Genomic DNA, 19,852 nt, shown 5'->3' with positions numbered 1-19,852 from the left:
ATTTTCTTTCCACCTTTTTTCTCATTGACTTTATATGGTTTAATATTGATGAGGGCTTATCATTGATGAGCTTGAAGTCATGGTTTCTAAGGATTGAAAAAGGGTTATTTAAGTTGGTGAATGAGTTAACCTTAAAGGTGATTAGTTCAAAAGTTTCCAAATGAGTCACCATCCTCGATGTCAAGTACTCTTTAAATATGAATTGATAATTAGAATGGACTTGGTTGATGCTTTTGAGAAGATGACTGCAAATGTGTGAAGCCTCTACACTAATCTCAAAGTAACTAAGCATAAGGTTTTTGAGCTCAGGTGTCCCTTGAAATGATTGTCAAATCAATAATGGAAATATATATTTTAGTTTATTGCAAGGTTCAAGGAGGACTTCTGAAAATTTGTCATGGTTATAATTAATGGAAGGTTGGTTTGCAAGTAACTGAACTTGATTGATGAAATCAACACAGGATTTTGTCCTCAGTGTTATATGGTATGGAAGTTTATGTTTTTTTGAGGTATCTCTACGTTCCTTAACATCTGTAAAGAAAATGAAATGTCAAAATGTGATATTAAAGAAATTATAAAATAAAGTGCCTTGTGGCAAGGGGCATGGTGCGAGTTAAAGAACATGTTCGTCAAAATGTGTATATGATGCAGTATGCGAAGAAAACCAGTTTAGGAAATTAATTAACTCGATCAATATATACACACGTTGTTTAGAATTCGAACCGGACATAATTAAATGAAAAATCAGAAAGCACGTGAGAGTTGTAGGCAGGAAGAAACTTGAAGCTTGGCAAACAAAAACTTACATTCATGCAAATAGGATTGCGTGAAGAAAAAGGATAACTTGAAATTTGGACAAACAATAAATACCAAACTATTTCCATGTAACCTTTCAAGCACATGAACTTGATTAATTATCTTTTTCAAACATTGTACGTGTCATCACTTGCTAGAATTAAAGAGGATATTGATTATAAAAAAAGACTATTTTGGCCTAGTAAAACTTTCCTATTTTCGTTTACTCAAAGTACGTATCAAACTCTAAACATCACATAAAAAAAGAGTAACAATCACTTCTCGAGAATAATGATTTTTTTACATAATTAGAATATTAGAGAATTGACAAAAAAATATACTAAAGCTTTAAGATATTGACAAAAATAATTAATAACACTGACAGTTAGTAGTTGCAACACTACTTCTATTTCATTATTTACGATTAATTATATTTTTTTTTTATCACAAGTGTTATATCACCATATAAGTATATATTAAGTAGTTAGTTTGAGTGAAATTAAATCTGAATCTTGAAAAAAAAAATTAGATAGAGAAACTTTATTAAAGGTGATTGATTATATTCTTTAATAAAAATTAATTATCAATAAAATTAAAATAAATATTTTATTTAATAATATGATTATAAAAAAAATCAGTTGAAGAGTTTTGATTTTTATTATTGTATAAAAATAAAAAATAATATTCAAATTACTAAAATTTAAATTTACAATAAAATTTTAATAAAATATAATTTTCTTAATAAACTAAAGAAATAAAATAACAAAAACCTCATTTTTAATATTTAAATAAAATCGTAAAAGTTATAAATATTACATTGAGTTATTATATTTTTAACTGAGTCAACATCTTTTATCAGGTATGATTTTTAAATGAATTGATATTAGTATTAGTATAGAAATATGAAAGAAAAGAAAAAAACAAAAACAGGCGGCGACAAGGCATTGGGGTTCTCCACTCTGCAGCTTCCACTCTCAAAACAACACCTTCACTCCCAAATTCCAAAATCGAAATCCCAAAACCCTAGGAGAGAGAAACACAGAGAGACGTTGAATGAGTGGTTAATGGCGTCGTCGAAGCTCATGCCGTCGTCCAATTCAAGAAAATCGGAGGCCTCTCCTTCCCCTTCTCCCACCCCACAATTCACCACCAACAACTTCATGCCCATCCCCGACGCCGCCCCCAAAACCGTCGACGACGTCTGGCGGGAGATCGTCGCCGGCGACCGCCGCGACTGCAAGGAGGAGGCCCCCGACGACGAGATGATGACGCTCGAGGACTTCCTCGTCAAGGCCGGCGCCGTCGACGACGACGACGGCACCGACCACGACGCTGACATCAAGATGCCAATGCCCCTCGGCAGCGGCGTCTTCTCCTTCGACCCCCTTCCCACGACGCCGTTTCCCGACGCCGCCGAAGGCTCCGTCATAGGGTTCGGAAACGGCGTGGAGGTGGTCGAAGGTGGGAGAGCGAAGAGAGCGCGTCCCGTTTTGGAGCAGTTGGACAAGGCCGCGCAACAGAGACAGAGGAGGATGATCAAAAACAGAGAGTCTGCTGCTAGGTCTAGGGAACGCAAGCAGGTAAATTTCAATTTCATATTTCACTTTTCTATGTTGTTTGGTTGTGAATTGTCATTTGAGTTTCTCTGTTTCAGGCTTACCAAGTTGAATTGGAGTCATTGGCGGTGAGACTAGAAGACGAGAATGACAAGCTAATCAAGGAAAAGGTGGCTCATGTCTTTTGAATTTTTGTCCTCAGGATGCTTTCATGAGTCATGCTACATGGCAATTTTGTCTCTTGTTTTTTGTAATCATCGCACGAGACAATGAATGAGTTTTTCTTTCAATATCATGCATTTCGAAAAATAAATGATACTCTATATTAAGTGTGACACATCTCCATTTCATTTATATGTCTAAAACTATAGTAATGGAAGAAATGGAGGAATAGAGAAATGGAGAGGATCTTAATATGCTGTTGGATGCGATCCATTAATATTTGGGATTTGCATTGATGGGCTTTCCTTTCGTATACGCGTTTGCAAGTCTTCTTTCTCTTGCTTTCATCGTAAATAAATGGCTTTACACTTTTATACACCATCATTCTCATCCTATCGCAGCCATCCTTGCTTTAGTGTAGCCTGTCCTGTTTATGTGCATCTGGTTGTAGTAAATGTTTCTGAAACCATGGGTATTTATAGTTGGGGTCTGTCTTCTCATTGAGATAATAAAATGGCTGAGCAGTTCTGCTCTTAATTTCTTTAATGCCTTTTCAATTTTGGGTCCAATTTTAATCCCTTTTCTTCCCCCTTATTTACGTTCTAGGCCAATGCCTTATTATGTTTTTGAGATGGGTTTAGAAAAATGTGGTATGTTTGATGATAGTAATGAAGAAAATTCAGTTGTCCTATAACCATTTTATTGTTGGCATTGCATATGATGATCCTCTTGTCTTGAGCTTTTAAATGCTGTAATTTCGTATGGTTTCACTTTTTAGAACTTGTGTCGGTACTATTTAGGACATTAGATGAGTCTGTCATATTTTGTGAGTAATGATTGTGGTTACCTTTTATGTATGATTTTCACATCAATATATTTTCATAAAATCTCATGTTCCTACCACTGCTACTACTTTGCATACTGACTGATCATTAGTGTGCTAACTTCACTGGTGTATATAAACAGAAACGTCAATTATTGCCCATTATTGAGAATGCTTGTACTCTTTTTTATTTTAAAAATATCAATATTTCCATCATTGTTTGTTCAAATGTGTTATTTAGGCAATGTCACAGCATTTTTCCAGTTACTCACATGGGGCAGGGGGAAGGGACAAGGTTGGAAGAGTGATAACTCTTTGAACTTCGTTGTTTTGCTGTGATTGAAATTCACGTAGATTTGGGTTTGTGCATTGGATTAAAGCTACAGTGTTGAGTCTGCACTGTACCAAGCAAGAAAGCTTTTGTTGGGATGGGACAATGTCTATTTCCGCCTCAGGATTCAGTCTCTAAATTTTTCCTTCTATTTAAACCTGAGGAATGAACTTCCAATTTCTAATCTTTCAACACTTCGGATATATAATGTGCTTGTTTAAATTGGAATGTTTCTTCTAGCATTTGGGGTTGCAAACAATCCACATTTTGGACTGAATGTTCCCAAAACAGGGGATGTGAGGGGTTTGAGTGTAGCCTGAAATACATGTTCTACTTTTGTCTGCCTCATTTCTTGTTGCCCTTTTGCCTTTCCAGATTTAGAGTTTATTATGGATTTTTACCTCGCGATCTCTTACTGAATATATTCTTGTGCAGGCTGAGAGGAAAAAGGAGAGGTACAAGCAGGTACTAATCTGTTCTAAAGTTAGTTTGTCTTGGACCTTTTGGTAAAAATATTTATGATGATAATTTGCATATTGCTTTGAAGAAATTCTTTCCCAGTTGATACTCTAGCTGAAGGTTACAGGTTACTTGCTACTGAGAGAATATGTTATCGGTAAATATTTCTTCTAGATTTTTTGCCTAATGCAACATGACTGGTAATTAATCATGAATGCCCTCATGTTTTATTGATTCATGAAGGTTGCTTGTATATATGAATGATATGAGATATCAAGAGATAGGCAAATTAACTCAGTGCTCATACTGAATAATTTATAAGAGAGATGCAAAATAACTAGTTTGCCAAGATATGTTTCAAGAAGCTTGTTAGCATTGGGCTTTTAGCTATGAGCTTGTCACTGTAAAAAGTGTGGATTTATAGAATAGATGTTAGCTATAAAAAAAGTAATTGAATTGCGACTGACCTGGGGTGTTTCTTGAGCAGCTAATGGAAAAAGTACTCCCTATCGCGCAGAAGCAAAGGCCACCATGCGTACTCCGTAGAGCTCGCTCCTTACAATGGTAGATCAAATACTCGCTCCTTACAATGGTAGATCAAATTTGCTAGTGGTGCAAGGAAAGGAATTGAATATTAACCACATCAGTGATGGGGGAAATAATAACATGAGCAAATTAATCATCATCCTACTAAATCAAAGTTCTCAGCCTATAGGTTATTCTTAAAGGGAGTCGTGGTCAATGATATGAAGAGATAGAAGGAATTGGAGCCAGAGTCGCCAAGGAAAATTCCTTTTACGTAAAAAAACAGCATTCGCTTATTCTTAGGAGGTAAAAGTAGAAGTATGGAGTTGGACCATGTAGTTCAGATACAAATTAGACATTCTGGTCTTTCCCGTGCAGAATGCCAATGTGTGCTAGTATAGAGCAAAGGGGATATGTAGACGAGTATATAATGTAGTCATGGCTTAGACAGATATTTATTTGGAGAAAAAGTATATAGAAATTGTTTATGCGATCTGTCACTGCGTTTAATCTTGAAACCTCTGTGCATGTGAAAGATAATCACTGGTTTGTGGAGATGCGTCGTTATTTCAGCCTTACGATCCTGGTCCTGTTGAAAAATACCAACAGCGCTGTCTTTGGTGCGGATAATTTATCGATTTTATAGTATCATATTTTTAATTATTTTGTTTTATCAACAGTCCTCTTCTAGAAAGCCGAAGTAAATTTTGATTATATAAAATATAAACTGAGAGCTTTTGAGAAGTGAGAAAATATTAAATAGACAAAAGACAACAAAAATGATGCTTCCTCTTTGTCGTGTTATCCTTGTGGTTTCGTTATCTGTAAGTTGGACCACATGTTGAGAATAACAAATGAGAGCAAAGCTGCTACCTTTGGGAAAGACGTCGAGCCTTATATTTTGACTGTCCCTACTTCCGTAGGGTTGTGCCATTATACAGCAATAACACTAGTCACCAAGTGTCTGTTAAAAGTTAATCTTATGTTAAATGTTTAGGATTCTGGACTTCAGAGCTGTAACAGTAAAAGGATGGACTGTTAAACGAGGGACACCTCAGTTAGTTAAAAGGAAAATGAATCATGTGGCTGAATGTTGTTCAAAGAATATTATATATCAACATCTCAATATTATAAACACTTTTTTTCATGTTCCTCGTTTCTCTCCGTCTGTTTTTAGTTACTTCACATCACCTGTTACTTAATAGCGAAATCCTGTTAAGATTAGCGAGATACCGAAACAAGGAAATGCTTAGATCATTATCTAATTTCTACTTTATGCTTGTTTTGTTAATTGCTGCAGCTGAAATAATATTTTAAGCCTTCTCATAATAAAAAAAAAGGAAAAATTGGGTGAAAGTGAGGTAGAAGAAAAATGGATATATGATAATAATTACTCAAAAAAAAATCAACGATAAAGTGTTGTTAGTGTAAGATGAACTAATATAGAGAATAAAAAACATTATATTACTTTATGAGACCCATATACTGTCGCATAGATTTATTATGGTATACTGTCTGTTTATTCTCCAACTAATTGAGGCATGTAGGTAATCCTTTGGCCGCAAGCTATTTGATTGAGATGATATCACACGTATGGACAAAAAGTATTATGGATACAACAAGGAACGTAAGTGAAAAATAATATGATCTGACCATGCATCATATATGTAGTTGAAAGCTTACCCTAATCCAAGAATTAATTTATATCTAACCAAAAAAGAACCTAATTTAGTATATAAAATAAAAAGGCCTAGCAAGGTCATTCCCTTTTATACAATCAATGTGGTTTTTCCCCTCCTAGTAGTCATATTAAATTACATCGGTTACCTTATAAGCAGAGAAAAAAATAGGAGAGCTTGAAAATTTTATTCCCGCTTGCATCAAAGTGTGAGCAACACTGCATTGTACAAAGTAGGGAGCAAAACTTCATTCAAAATAAAAGGGGTAAAGTAGAAAGGCAATTTTTATTTCTCACCACCCAAGAAGAAAGTTTTGTTTGAATTGAAAAACGAAACCAGCATTTATATTGACTGCAGTGTGATAATCACAAGACTAATCATTTTAGAATTATAATCCCCATCACATACTTGAGAGCCCCAAAAATTTTCTTGTGATTGTGTGTTCCAACCCATTTTTTCAACTTGTTCGTTACAAAAGATTTTTTCAGAAAAAAAATGACACCACCTTTTGCTGTGTTAAATAATAATATGAGCACTGCATCCCCAACACCCATGTCTGGCACCCATTCAAACTCTCTCTTATCAAAAAGCCAAACACACCTGACAATTTAACAGTCTCCTTCCCCACTATCCCTCTCTCTCTCTCTCTCTTCCCCACAAACACAGTTTTCAAAATTCTTTTTCTTTTCCTATTCCATAATTACCCAGAGAGCCTGGCCAGACATAAATACAACACCACAAAACAAAACCTTCAAATCCTCATCTAAATTATTCACCCTTCTCGCTGCAATTTCGTTTCAAAAACAAACCACATTCATCACAATGCCCTTCCTTGTTCTCTTTCTCTTTCTCCTACCTCCACTGTTCAGGCTTTCACACTCAGCCACAATTCTAGTGGATGGATCTTCAGAGTGGAAGAATCCCACTGTTTCCATCGGTGACTCCATCAGTAAGTACTTTCTAACACCCAGATTTGGAATTGCGATCTTCATAAGCGATGTTCAACACTGGGTAGCAGTATTAGCTAACATTACTCTGCAACATTTTCAGTTTTCAAGCACAAACAACACTACAGCCTCTACATTTTCAAGAACCAGAACGCCTTCAAACTCTGCAACTTCACTCAAGCCACTCTTCTCGCCAACCCCTACACGGTAAGGCCCTCAAAGACTCAATCTTTATCTGAGTCAGGTGAAAAAATGTTAAATTTTTTAATGTTGTCAGTGGCATCCATCTCGGCTTGGTTTCTTCTACTTTGCCTTCCACAATGGCACACTGAAAGCATGCCAAGAGTCTCAAAAGCTAGCCATAAAGGTTATTACTTCTTCAGCAATGGCTCCAGTAGCAACACCAGCACCTTCTTCTGGTGGAGAGGTGCCATCTTCACCTTCATTTGCATGGCCTTTTCGTCCAAGGCAAGGAGTTTCTTCACCTGGTCCAGCACCACAAGCACAAGCAAGTTCACCAGTGACAGTTCCATTGGTGCCAGATAAAGGTGGTGGCATGCCCTTCATTAACAGTAACCCTGCAGTGCCTCTTCCTACTGGTGAAGTTGACTCTGCTACCATACGCCCCTTACCCACCTCTGGTCATCAAGGACAGGTTCCCATACCCTACATCTCTCTCTCTCTCTCTCTCTCCCCAAAATCATGAACTCATTTAATGTGGAGTGTTTCTGTTTTTGTTATGCTGTTAAGCCTGTTATGCACTTTCCCTCATATTGCACAGATTAAGGTTACAAGGTGACAGATTTTTGTTGACACACTTAGTATCAACATGATTGCATTCAAAGAAGGATACAACGAAGGAATTAAAAAAAGTTATAAATTATGATTGTGGTTGTGGTCACAATTTTGTTGCAATTTGTAGAAAATTGTGGAAAATATGCATCAGTCAATGCAATGAGATTGCAAAGACTAACAAGCTTGATATTGTGGCTGAAATTGCGGTGACAGATCTATTTTTGTTAAGCTTGTATATCTCTTAATTGATGTCGGTGCACGTAATTGATGCTAGTGCACCTAAATGAGTATATCTATGTGTGTAGCTAAATGTGGTTTATTAGCTACAAAGGTACGGATAAATCATAAATGTTATGTTGTGTTTTAGTGCACCTAAATGTGGTTTAGTGTTACTACTAAGTGTTATGTTGTCTAATTAATGTTAGTGCACCTAAATAAATGTGTGAATCTAAATGTGATTTATTTGGAAGAAACGTGGACATAAATCATAAATGTGTTAATTTGATGCAAGAGGTGAGATTGATGCGTTACTGATTGGGTTGTGAGTGCAGGTGATGATGATTGGGTCATTTGGATTTCATATTGCAGTGCAGACAGTGGCTTTACTGCTGCTGTAAGAAGGAAGGGAAAGAGAAAATGGGATGGGGGTAACATAGCACCATGGATTGGGACTAAAGTAGCTTTAAGAGTGATGATTATACCATGTATTAAGATGCTCTTATATTCTACTTTGGAATGGTTGGCACTTTTTGTTCCTTGGATTAAGAAAGCAATCGATTGCTGCATTTGCTTTTTTCCTTTTCCCCTTGCTTTTCATATTTTATGGGGTCCCTAAGATGACCACTGCATGTCATGAAAAATCACACATATGGGGGAGATCTGATGTCATGCCATACCAGTTTCTAAAGCATCGCTGACACATCAAAATTGCAAATATATATATATTGGGACACCTTGCTATGCTTGGTTCTTTAAGCAAGTAGTTTTCAAAACTATGAAATGTAAACAAAAAAAAAATAGTTGGTGTGAATGGTAGTGGTCTCACTTTTCTTCAGTAAAATTTTGGCTTGAATAATCAATTATTAGCTGTCGTTATGCTCACAAATACAGAAGGATATAGTCAAAACGCCATACCTCAACTTGTATACCCAGCCAGACCTACGACCAACCATGCCTGTCAAAGAAAGAAAATGCACGTAATAAATGTGACACTTTTAAAGTCTAAAATTACTATTTTTTTAATTTTAATTTTTTTTATGCGTAACCTAATAAAATATGGGGACTATTTATTATTTATTTATATAAAATTATAAGATATTGCATTTTTTATTAATATCGATATTAGTAAAGAATCGAAAAATTTGATAAGTGAAAATTTTATGATTTCGTTATCAATATCAAAATTATTGGATTTGTAAAAGAAAAAAAAATGTGATTAGGAGAATAAACTTTATTAAAAATATTAATCAAATTTTTGACAAAAATTAGTTATAAATAAAATTAGTAAATATTTTGTATCAATAACATTTTAAAAAATAATATAAAAAATATAAAGAAAGGTGTACTGTGATAATTTATTTTTTTAATAAAAATATGATTTTTTTTTGTTTAAATGAGTTTGTATTTTGTAATAAAAAATTATAATATTTAATTAGATTTTATATAGATATGTATATAGTAACCACTTTCCATAATAAATTAAATATTTGTAATTATTATATCATGCAGATTGCAGAGTGATTATCATTTTAAAAAAAAAAGAGCATGACACCATTAGCTTTAAAATGAAATTTTATTGTCTAATTATCTCTTTAATTTTATATTTGCTTGTTTGTTTATTAATACTTCTGCATTAACATAATATTTAAATACCTATTTAGTTCTACATTATTAATTTTATCTTTTAATTTTTATAATTAAAAATATTTTATTTGAACCTTTATGTATTCTATATTTTAAATCTTTTGTTTTCATAATTTTGTAAACATTTATCTTTTAGTCTTTATGTAAATAGACAATAGAAACTAGAAAAAAAATACTATATATAGAAATTTAAATTAAATATTTTTAATTAAGGACCAAAAAGTGAAGATTATAAAATTATAACAACAAATAAATATTTGAAATTTGAACTATCAACGATTTCATATTTTCGATAATAGATTTGAGTTTTTTATTTGTCATTTTAAATGATTGATAATAAAATATTTCGTTTTTTACTAGCACTAATGTCCTAAGAAAATAAAAGTAAATAGTATTTATTAAAAAATTCATTTATGGTATAGAAAATATATTTAATATTTATTTTTAAGAAATAACAAGTATCTCTTCACTACAAGGAAATTCCATTATTGTATTTTGTAAAGAAAAGTTGAATAATTTTAATTGCTCGTTAGCACGGATAGTAACCACGCAGGTCGAGTACGAAGTTTTTGTCTCTTTTCAACATTTGTATCTAATATTTATCTCCATTCTTATGATAATGAAGTTTGTGTCTCTGTCCTCATATTTGTAGATATCTTATATCTGATCAGAAATTAATTACGTATTATTATTTTATATAAAATATTAAATTTTTTTTTAGTATAGAATAATAATTATAAAATTATATTAATTAAGTTTTATTAGATAAATTAAAAATAAAATAAGAATTAAATAAATATTAAAAAATTAAATTAAGTATCTAAAAATTTAAAGTAAATATAAATACGAATACATGATAGGTATATATATACTCATTTCATTATCGTATCTAATTTAATAAATTAAATATTATCCGTATTTGTATCTATACTTAGTCAAATCGAATACTTTCTATCAAAATTAAAACTGAGTTCACATATTATCCGCATATATAAGTTTACTCGTGATCTTTATTTATTATTATTTTTATTATTAATCTTCTATTAATTAACAAATATTTGAAGGATATTACAGTAATTATAAATAGTTTAAACCTATCAATAAATACTCTAAATTTGTATCTAAGGTCATTTTTTTAAGAAAAAAAACTTGTTGCTATGTTTTTTTCTTTTAAAAAAAAAATCTACGATGAAATTAATCAATGTATTCTGAATTATGCATTCATGCTATTGTCTTTACTTTTTCCAGCGTGTTGTTATTTTTTTTCGATTCTTACGCTTTTTCTACAATTACTATAAATGAGTACAAAATATTAGAGCAGTAGAATGATGCATAAAAACCAACGGGGATTAAGTATAGAGAAAAAAATAGATAAAGAATTTAAAAAGAAGTTATATATCTTTAATGAAACAAAAATATTGATTATGTTTCATAATTTGTAAACTATAGTTATATATATATATATATCTGAATTTTATAACCTTTAAATATAGATAAAAAAAATGGAACTGGTAATTAATATTTTTTTTTTGATATTTTTACTTTTAAATAGTGCCTTTGAAGTAGTAGTTATTAATAATATTTATCAATTGTACTTCATATGGGCTTTGTGTCACTGAATGTGATGTACTTAGTTTGACCCAATATCCACTTAGCAGATCCCAAACTTAAGTGTAGTTAACGGACCAAAAAAAACTAGTAGGGTTTATTTGGGCCCAAATTGATGATCGTAACCGAGGGTGGATGATTCTTATTGTGAAGTACTGATTATTGAAATAAAACAGTCTTGCGGGAATTATGTACTGGACCCCGTTGATTTGCATACTTGGTTGATTTGATTCAAAAAACTGAAAAAAGGCTAACAAAAGCCCATTACTAAATTTAAAAGGAATGTTAGAAAATCCAAAAAAGATGAAAAAGAAAAAAAGGAAAGTCCGATATTCGCCACCATGCGTCTTCAACGACCTCCTCCGAAAGACCTATAACAGGCTTTTAGACTATTCTAGAGAACTTTTAAAAACTATTCATCAGGCAAGAAAATTGTTGTTACGAAAAGTGTGTAACAACATTTGATGTTTGTGTCATTATTTATGCTTTAACAACGATATTTGTCAGTCATTTTGATTTTTTTTTTCTTATGATATTAGCAAACTGTGGTAACCACTAAAGTGGTTGTCCTATTTTATATGTCATTTAGTGATGCTTGTTTTTTACATACTCACTCTAAACATCATTTTATAATTTAATCCAATCTTAAAATTTTAAATTGATTTAAAAGTATTTTGAACACGAGTTACATATTGTGAAAATCGTATCATTAGTGATTTTGGTTTGTTTTCCATGAGTGCAACATATGTCATGGATTATAAAGATCAGAGGAAGGATGAACACTATTTTTTAGTAGGTATGAGAATAATAATTATATCATCGTGGGAATTTTAATACCTTATTGTGTTGAATGATGAAACTTACAATTTTAGTTTGATTTTAATTTTAAAGTTTATTTTCTTCTTATTAAATGTAAATTCTTATTGTAGACATGGTTAGTATCATATCAAGCATGTAATCAGAGAGGGAACATGTGATTAACGGTGAGATTAAAAAGTTGGTGTTATTGGAGTTAATCGATTTCATGTAAATTTCATATTTATGTTTGGTTATAAAATGCTCAATAATGTGAAAGAAATGCGGATTAAATTATTGTTTCTGACTAGAGATGGAAAAAATACTCGCATCCGTGGGTATCTGCGGATAAAATCCGTTACGGATAATAAATGGATAGGCTAATTGGGTACCCACGGATAATGGAGACGGATAATTTTTTACCCGTTTATAAATGGGGCGGGTATGATGATATTCATACTCGCGGATACCTGTTTAATAATATTTCTTAAATATCCTAATTATCCTTGTATTACATAACCCTAAAACTACAAGTTCAAAATTAACATTAAATTTTTATTTGATTATCCTAATTGTAACTTTGTGATGAGACTTTAACTTACTTGTGAGATTGATGTATTTTAAGTTATTGATTATCTTGCATTTTATTATTATTTAACAAAATAACGTTAAATATAAATTCAAAATTAACATTGAATTTTTATTTTTAATATTTCAATGATATTAAATATAAACTTAAAATTATTTTTAAGATAATTTTTTAAATTTCTTAAAAAATTTATAAATATCCATGAATATCCGTGAGTATTCAAGAAATTCATGGATACTCGTGCGGATATGGGATGGGTATGTGACCAATTTTTATCTAGCGGGACGGGGACGGGTTTACTATTACCCGCCCCCATGGGGTCCCATTGCCATCCCTATTTCTGACATTGATTTTTTTTTTTTCATCTTGTTAGTTTGACAAAATTAGTGGGAATATCGAGTGTGCATTATTTGATGAATATGCATAACAGATTCGTGACTTTTTTTAGATCTCATAGCAAATGCACTCCAGTGGTTGGTGTTGAATTTGCTCAAGTTATGCCTTTTGGATGTATTTTATATGGTATGAATATAGTTGTTTTAATTATCATTTTCATTTGAGACATTTAGATCATTATGCTTGGCTTGATGTTGTACTCTTTTAATTCATTGATATCTCCTTGCTAAACAGGTGATACAGTGATTCAAGATGTCACCAAAGTTACTAGAGTTTTAATTAATCCTCTAAACCAAAAATCTTTTCAATTAATGAATTGGTAATAAGAATTAATTTGTTTAAATACAATTATTAATTGTTAGTACCGTAATTTGTGTGTGAAATGAGTTGTGTTTCTACAAGCATTTTACTTGTATTACCTTTAAAACATCTATTTTTTATATACTCTATATTGTGTGTATTATGTTGATGTTGGTTTTTGTTTCATTTCAAAAGTTGAAAGTTGTTTTGCCTTAGTAATGTAGCATGTCAATGTTTGGGTTAGATTTTCATGGACTTGTGCGTGGAGGAGCTCATGTTCCAAGAGTTACATTGCATGAAGAATTTCTCATTTTGAATGATAGAAGGCAGATTTGTCATTTAAATTATAATGAAAGGGTAAACATTGGTTGTGTTTAATCAAGTTCAATTTTTTTTTAATTGTTGGATTAATTATGTTATCTTTATCATTTATTGAACTGATGAACATTTACAGTTATATGTATTATGTTTCTATATTCTAAGATGTGAATTATATTTGTTTCAATTGTTCAAAATTTAAATTTAGGATGGATTGTATGTTGTCCTTGGAAAGATAGTAGATGTTGTTCATGGTTCTCCTTGGTGGTATTTATCATGTTTGTGTCGTAATGTTGTTGTTCTTGAAATAAGAATGTATTTCTGCTCATCCTGCAAGGTGCACCTTGTTGATGTCACACCAAGGTATTTGTTATTTTTTTTTATTAATATAAGTTTTTCTGTTTCAATTTATTATATATGTATGTGTACTAAATAAATTTTGGTGTTTTTTAGATTCCTATTCAAATTTTTTTGGTAACACGTTTCGGATATAAGATGATGGCTGAAGTGTCTAATGGTGAAGACACTTCTTATTTTCTCCTTGGGGAATGTGATATGTTAAAACTCTGTTGGTAAAAGTTACAACTATGTAATAATATCCACTCAGGTATGTTTTTTCATTATTCATATTAGTTTGTATGTTTATCAATGAATTGAGTATACAAGATTGTAAGTCTATGGGCCTAATGGACTTTTAACTATATTCTAGGGAATATAGTTAAAAGCCCATTAGGCCCATAGACTTACACAAAAAAAACACATATCATATATACTCTGTAATGATTCTGTAACAGTGTTCAATATACATTTTTGTCTTTCCTCTCTTTCTCTTTTCTCTCTTCTCTCTTCTCTCTTCTCTAATCCTTACATGGTATCAGAGTAGTAAGATCTTGGGGCAAACAATGAACTCTTCAACAGCTTCCGCAATCCAAACAATTGTACCTGTCTTAGTCAAACTTGATGATGAAAACTTCCTCACATGGAAGATGCAGGCTTCAGGCACCATCAAATCCTTCAAGTTACAACAATTTATCGATTTTTCTTCTCATGGTGGCATGCCCAACAAATTCAAAGATAACGACGCTATGGCTCTTGGTAAGATTTCTGACGACTATGCCAATTGGGAGCAACAAGATCAAATCGTATATACCTGGCTTCTTGCTTCAATGTCTCCTACTCTTCATGTTCGTATGGTGGGTTGCAACCATGCTCACCAAATCTGGAAATCCCTCCACACATACTTTGAATCTCAAACCCGAGCAAAGGTATGTCAATTGAAAACCAACTCAAAGGTATTTGTAAAACCAATTCTCTCAACAATTATCTTTTATCAATCAAGAAAATTGTTGATACCCTAGCCTCTGTTGGATCCCCAATTGACCCATCTGAACACATCTCCATCATTTTTGACGGGCTTTCAAGTGAATACAACCCTCTTGTTACCTCTATTATTTCCCGCACTGACCCCTATACCGTTACCAAGATTGAAACTCTCCTAGCTACCCTTGAAAGTCGCTTGGAGAGACAAAAGAAAGAAGAATCTGATAGTTTTGTAATGCAATCTCTTCAAGCAAATATGGCTCAATTTCAAAATCGATTTGGCAAGAATTAAGAATTTAGGTTTTATAGCAAGAATCCCCAAAATTTTCGTGGAGGAAGCAATCACAGAGGTCGTGGCAAAGGTTTTGGTAGAAACAATGGTCGTGGCTATCATAAGGTGCAATGTCAAGTTTCTCAAAAACCTGGTCACGCAGCTCTCCAGTGCTATCATAGATTTAATCTGAATTTTCAAAATGATAATCCAATTTTTCAACAACAAAGTCCCTACTCAGAGTCTCAAAACAAGGTGATGAACGCTAAGGCTAATCTTGATGACCACCCAAATATGTCAGCATTAATGGCTGTTCCAGAAACATTATATGATCCATCTTGGTACCTGGATACCGGGGCAACAAACCATGTCACCTCTGATGCATCCAACCTCATGGGTAAGACACCCTACAAAGGTGAGGCCAAGCTGAAAATGGCAAATGGAGATTCTTCCTCCATACAATACATTGGTAATTCTTATTTCTATCCTTCTAAGTCAGCTAAGCCTTTATTTTTGAATCAGTTAATGCATGTGCCATCTGTTTCCAAAAGCCTGCTTAGTGTGTCTCAATTTGCTAGAGATAATAAGGTGTTTTTTGAATTTCACCCTAATACATGCAATATCAAATGCCAGGAAACTAGAGATGTTCTCATGAAGGGCTATTTCCGCAATGGTCTCTATGCTTTTGATGATCTCAACATTGTGAATACTAAGTTTGTGCCAACACGTAACTCACTAATTAGTGGTTTAAACAGTAGTAATAAGGAAGACTTATATAGACTTTGGCATGGCAGGTTAGGACATGCAAATGTAAGAAGTGTTACTCATGCTATGTCTAAGTGTAATTTGTTTGTTCCAAACAATAAAACTTTTTCTGTTTGTAAGGCATGTTGTTATGGTAAAATACATAGATTGCCCTTTTCTTCCTCTACAACTACTTTTACTGCTTCTTTGCAAATGATCTACAGTGACTTGTGGGGAGCTTCTCCCATTCCATCCTCTAATGGAAGCAGGTATTATATGAACTTTATTGATGCTTATTCTAAGTATACCTGGATTTACTTGTTACAGCATAAGTCTCAAGCATTAACATGTTTCATACATTTTAAAAACATGATAGAAAATCAACTAGATCACAAAATCAAATGCATACAAACTGATGGTGGCAAAGAATATATAGTCTTTACAAAAATTTTGCAAGAACATGGCATCCTACATCATATTAGTTGTCCTTACATTCATGAACAAAATGGCAATTCTGAGAGAAAACATAGACATGTAACAGAAATGGGGTTAAGTATACTTGCTCATGCTTCCATGCCTTTAAAATATTGGGGAGAGGCTTTTAACACTGCTGTCCATATTATTAACAGATTGCTACACCAACTTTAGCTTTTTCAACTCCTATAGAAAAACTTTTTTCAAAATCTCCCTCTTATAATGATTTGAAGGTTTTTGGTTCAGCATGTTACCCCTTTTTAAGGCCATACAACAAAAATAAGTTTGACTTTAAAACTTCTGAATTTGTGTTCCTTGGATACAATAGTTCTTATAAAGGTTATATGTGTTTATCCTCAACGGGTAGAATTTATATTTCTAGACATGTAATTTTAATGAATTTGTTTTTCCTTTTACTAGTAATCCTGATTTCGTAAAATCCTCTACTCTCATTGTTCCATCTCTTTCACATGATTCTCTTCCATATATTCCTCTAATTGCTGAAAATAATCCTGCACCTATTGTCACTCAAAATCTTGAACCACCAACTTCCATAAGTAGTAATGACCTCACCACAAATGAACAAAACTTACCTCATACAGAACCATCACAGCCTCCTACCCCAACAATTACTAATAATCATCCTATGATAACTAGAAGCAAACATGGCATTTTCAAACCAAAAACCTATGAAGTCACCACTCCAACTCAAAAGTTGCATGATCCTTTCAAGGAACCCAAAACCATCAAAGAGGCTTTAGCCATTCCTAACTGGAAACAAGCTATGGATCAAGAATATAATGCTCTAATTCACAATAAGACTTGGGTTCTGACTCATCTACCTGTAGGAGCTAACTTGGTTGGCTGTAAGTGGATCTTCAAAGTCAAAACAAATGCTGATGGCACCATTAATAGGCACAAAGCACGGCTTATGGCTAAAGGCTTCAATCAACAAAGTGGTTTGGACTTTACTGAAACGTTTATTCCTGTTGTTAAACCTATTACTATAAGAACTGTTTTAACTATTGCATTATCATTAAATTGGAGTTTAAGACAACTTGATATTGCTAATGCTTTTCTTAATGGAGATTTACAGGAGACTATATATATGGCACAACCTCCTGGATTTACAAATGGAGACAAGAACATGGTCTGTAAGTTACAAAAATTTCTATATGGTTTAAAACAGGCCCCTCGGGCTTGGTTCCAAAAACTTCATGATACTCTCTCTGTTCTTGGTTTTAATTATGCTAAATCTGATTGCTCTTTATTTTTCAGGATTACTACTAGTAATATTATATTAATATTGGTCTATGTTGATGATCTCATCATAAGTGGTTCATCACAAACTGAGATAGATTCTGTTGTAACTCACTTACAAACTAGGTTTCCTGCTAGGGATCTTGGCTTTCCAAATTATTTCCCGGGCATACAAGTTACTCAAATGTCTAATAACTCTCTTCATTTGACTCAAACTAAATACATCAATGATTTGTTAAAAAGAGCAAACATGGTCACTGCTAAACCTGTCACTACAAGAATGTTTCAATTTAGAGTCGGTCAAAAGCCAACTCTAAATCATAAAAGCCGACGTAATATTGTCAGTTATTCGTCGGTTTTTGGCCGACGCTAAATAAGTCGACACAATTTTTTTTGTGTCGGCTAAGCCGTCACTAACAAATTTATTTATTTTAATTTTTTATTATCGGTTAAGCCGACACTATGTTGAAACAAATTTTATTTTATTTTTTTCTTTATCTTCTTTTTCTCGCTTATCATTTATTCGTTCGTATTTTTAACATTCCTGGGACTCGATCCGTGAACCTTGAGGTCTTAAGTGAACTTGATAACCAAGTGTACTAGAACACATTATGTGTATATAACATTGGAAAAATTATTTTTATCTCTTTGAAAGCACGTATATTATTTAAATATAGCGTCGGCTTTTCCGACACGAAACTTAAAATAAATTTAATTTAAATTTATTTTAAGTTTAGCATCGGAAAAGCCGACGCTATTCTTTAAATATAGCGTCGACTTTTCTGACACTAACTTAATTTAAATTTAAATTAAATTAGTGTCGGAAAAGCCGACGCTATATTTAAAGAATAGCGTTGGCTTTTTCGACGTAAACTTAAAATAAATTTAAATTAAATATTTTAAGTTTAGCGTCAGAAAAGTCGACGCTATATTTAAATAATAGTGTCAGCTTTTCCGACGCTAAACTTAAAATAGTTAATTTAAATTTATTTTAAGTTTAGCGTCGGAAAAGTCAACGCTAAATCTTAAAATAACATCGGCTTTTTCGACACTATTTGCGTCAGCTATTAGCCGACGCTTATTTTCCGCCGCTTATTCACTGTATTCTTGTGGTGTGTTAAAACTCCCATGACAGTTAGCCTAAAATTGACCAATAGTGACAAAGATCCTTGTGAAAATCCTAGTTTATATAGGTCAATTGTGGGCAGCCTGCAATATCTCATTATAACCAGGCCAGAGATATCATTTTCTGTTAACAAAGTTTGTCAGTTTATGCAGGAACCGAAGGCCACTCATTGGCAAGCAGTGAAGAGAATTCTAAGATACTTGTGTGGGACTGCTACCACAGGTATTGTTCTTTCAAAATCCAACAACTTACACATTTTTGCTTTCTGTGATGCAGATTGGGGGGTTGATGTTGATGATAGAAAATCAACAACAGGCTTTTGTGTCTTCCTAGGATGTAATCCAATCAGTTGGTCATCTAGGAAACAACAAGCTGTTTCAAGAAGCACAATAGAGGCAGAATACAGAAGTTTAGCTGCTGTTACTGCAGAAATTACTTGGATGAAGAATCTTCTACATGAACTTCAAGTACCAAATATAAGAACTCCAAAGATATATTGTGATAACCTTAGTGCAGTACTTCTAGCTGCTAACCCAATTCTTCACTCAAAGACTAAACACTTTGAACTAGACTTATATTTTGTAAGAGACAAAGTGCAGAAAAGAGAAATATCAGTCCAACATATACCTTCATTGGAGCAGACAGCTGACATCTTCACAAAACCTCTCACCTATCCTTCCTTCTCAAGCTGTATGTACAAACTTAGGCTTCACTTT

The 19,852-nt window shown here is 32.9% G+C and overlaps 2 protein-coding genes across 3 annotated transcripts; both read left to right on the top strand.

Moving 5' to 3' along the window:
* The first annotated feature begins 1,688 nt into the window (after positions 1-1,688).
* LOC109812544 (Basic-leucine zipper (bZIP) transcription factor family protein) lies at positions 1,689-5,144 on the top strand. Of its 2 annotated transcripts, XR_014427972.1 has the most exons (5): positions 1,689-2,375; positions 2,450-2,521; positions 4,103-4,132; positions 4,215-4,283; positions 4,614-5,144. XR_014427972.1 is itself a non-coding variant. In XM_020376531.3 (4 exons), exons 1-4 carry the CDS (start codon positions 1,698-1,700, stop codon positions 4,692-4,694), a joined length of 861 nt encoding a protein of 286 aa, XP_020232120.2. In that variant the 5' UTR covers positions 1,689-1,697; the 3' UTR covers positions 4,695-5,144. The 2 variants fall into 2 exon arrangements, 1 of the variants encoding a protein (XP_020232120.2); XM_020376531.3 differs by lacking the exon at positions 4,215-4,283.
* A 1,728-nt stretch (positions 5,145-6,872) lies between these two features.
* Positions 6,873-8,870, top strand: LOC109812533 (uncharacterized). The gene is made up of 4 exons (XM_020376520.3): positions 6,873-7,279; positions 7,381-7,484; positions 7,555-7,932; positions 8,624-8,870. Exons 1-4 carry the CDS (start codon positions 7,153-7,155, stop codon positions 8,687-8,689), a joined length of 675 nt encoding a protein of 224 aa, XP_020232109.1. The 5' UTR covers positions 6,873-7,152; the 3' UTR covers positions 8,690-8,870.
* Positions 8,871-19,852: the final 10,982 nt, after the last annotated feature.

Source organism: Cajanus cajan, chromosome 7 (assembly GCF_000230855.2).
Source record: "Cajanus cajan strain Asha chromosome 7, NIPB_CcT2T_4, whole genome shotgun sequence".
Taxonomy (NCBI): Eukaryota; Viridiplantae; Streptophyta; class Magnoliopsida; order Fabales; family Fabaceae; genus Cajanus; species Cajanus cajan.
The sequence above is the reverse complement of the archived record's forward strand: the minus strand, read 5'-3'. Positions and strand labels throughout refer to the sequence as shown.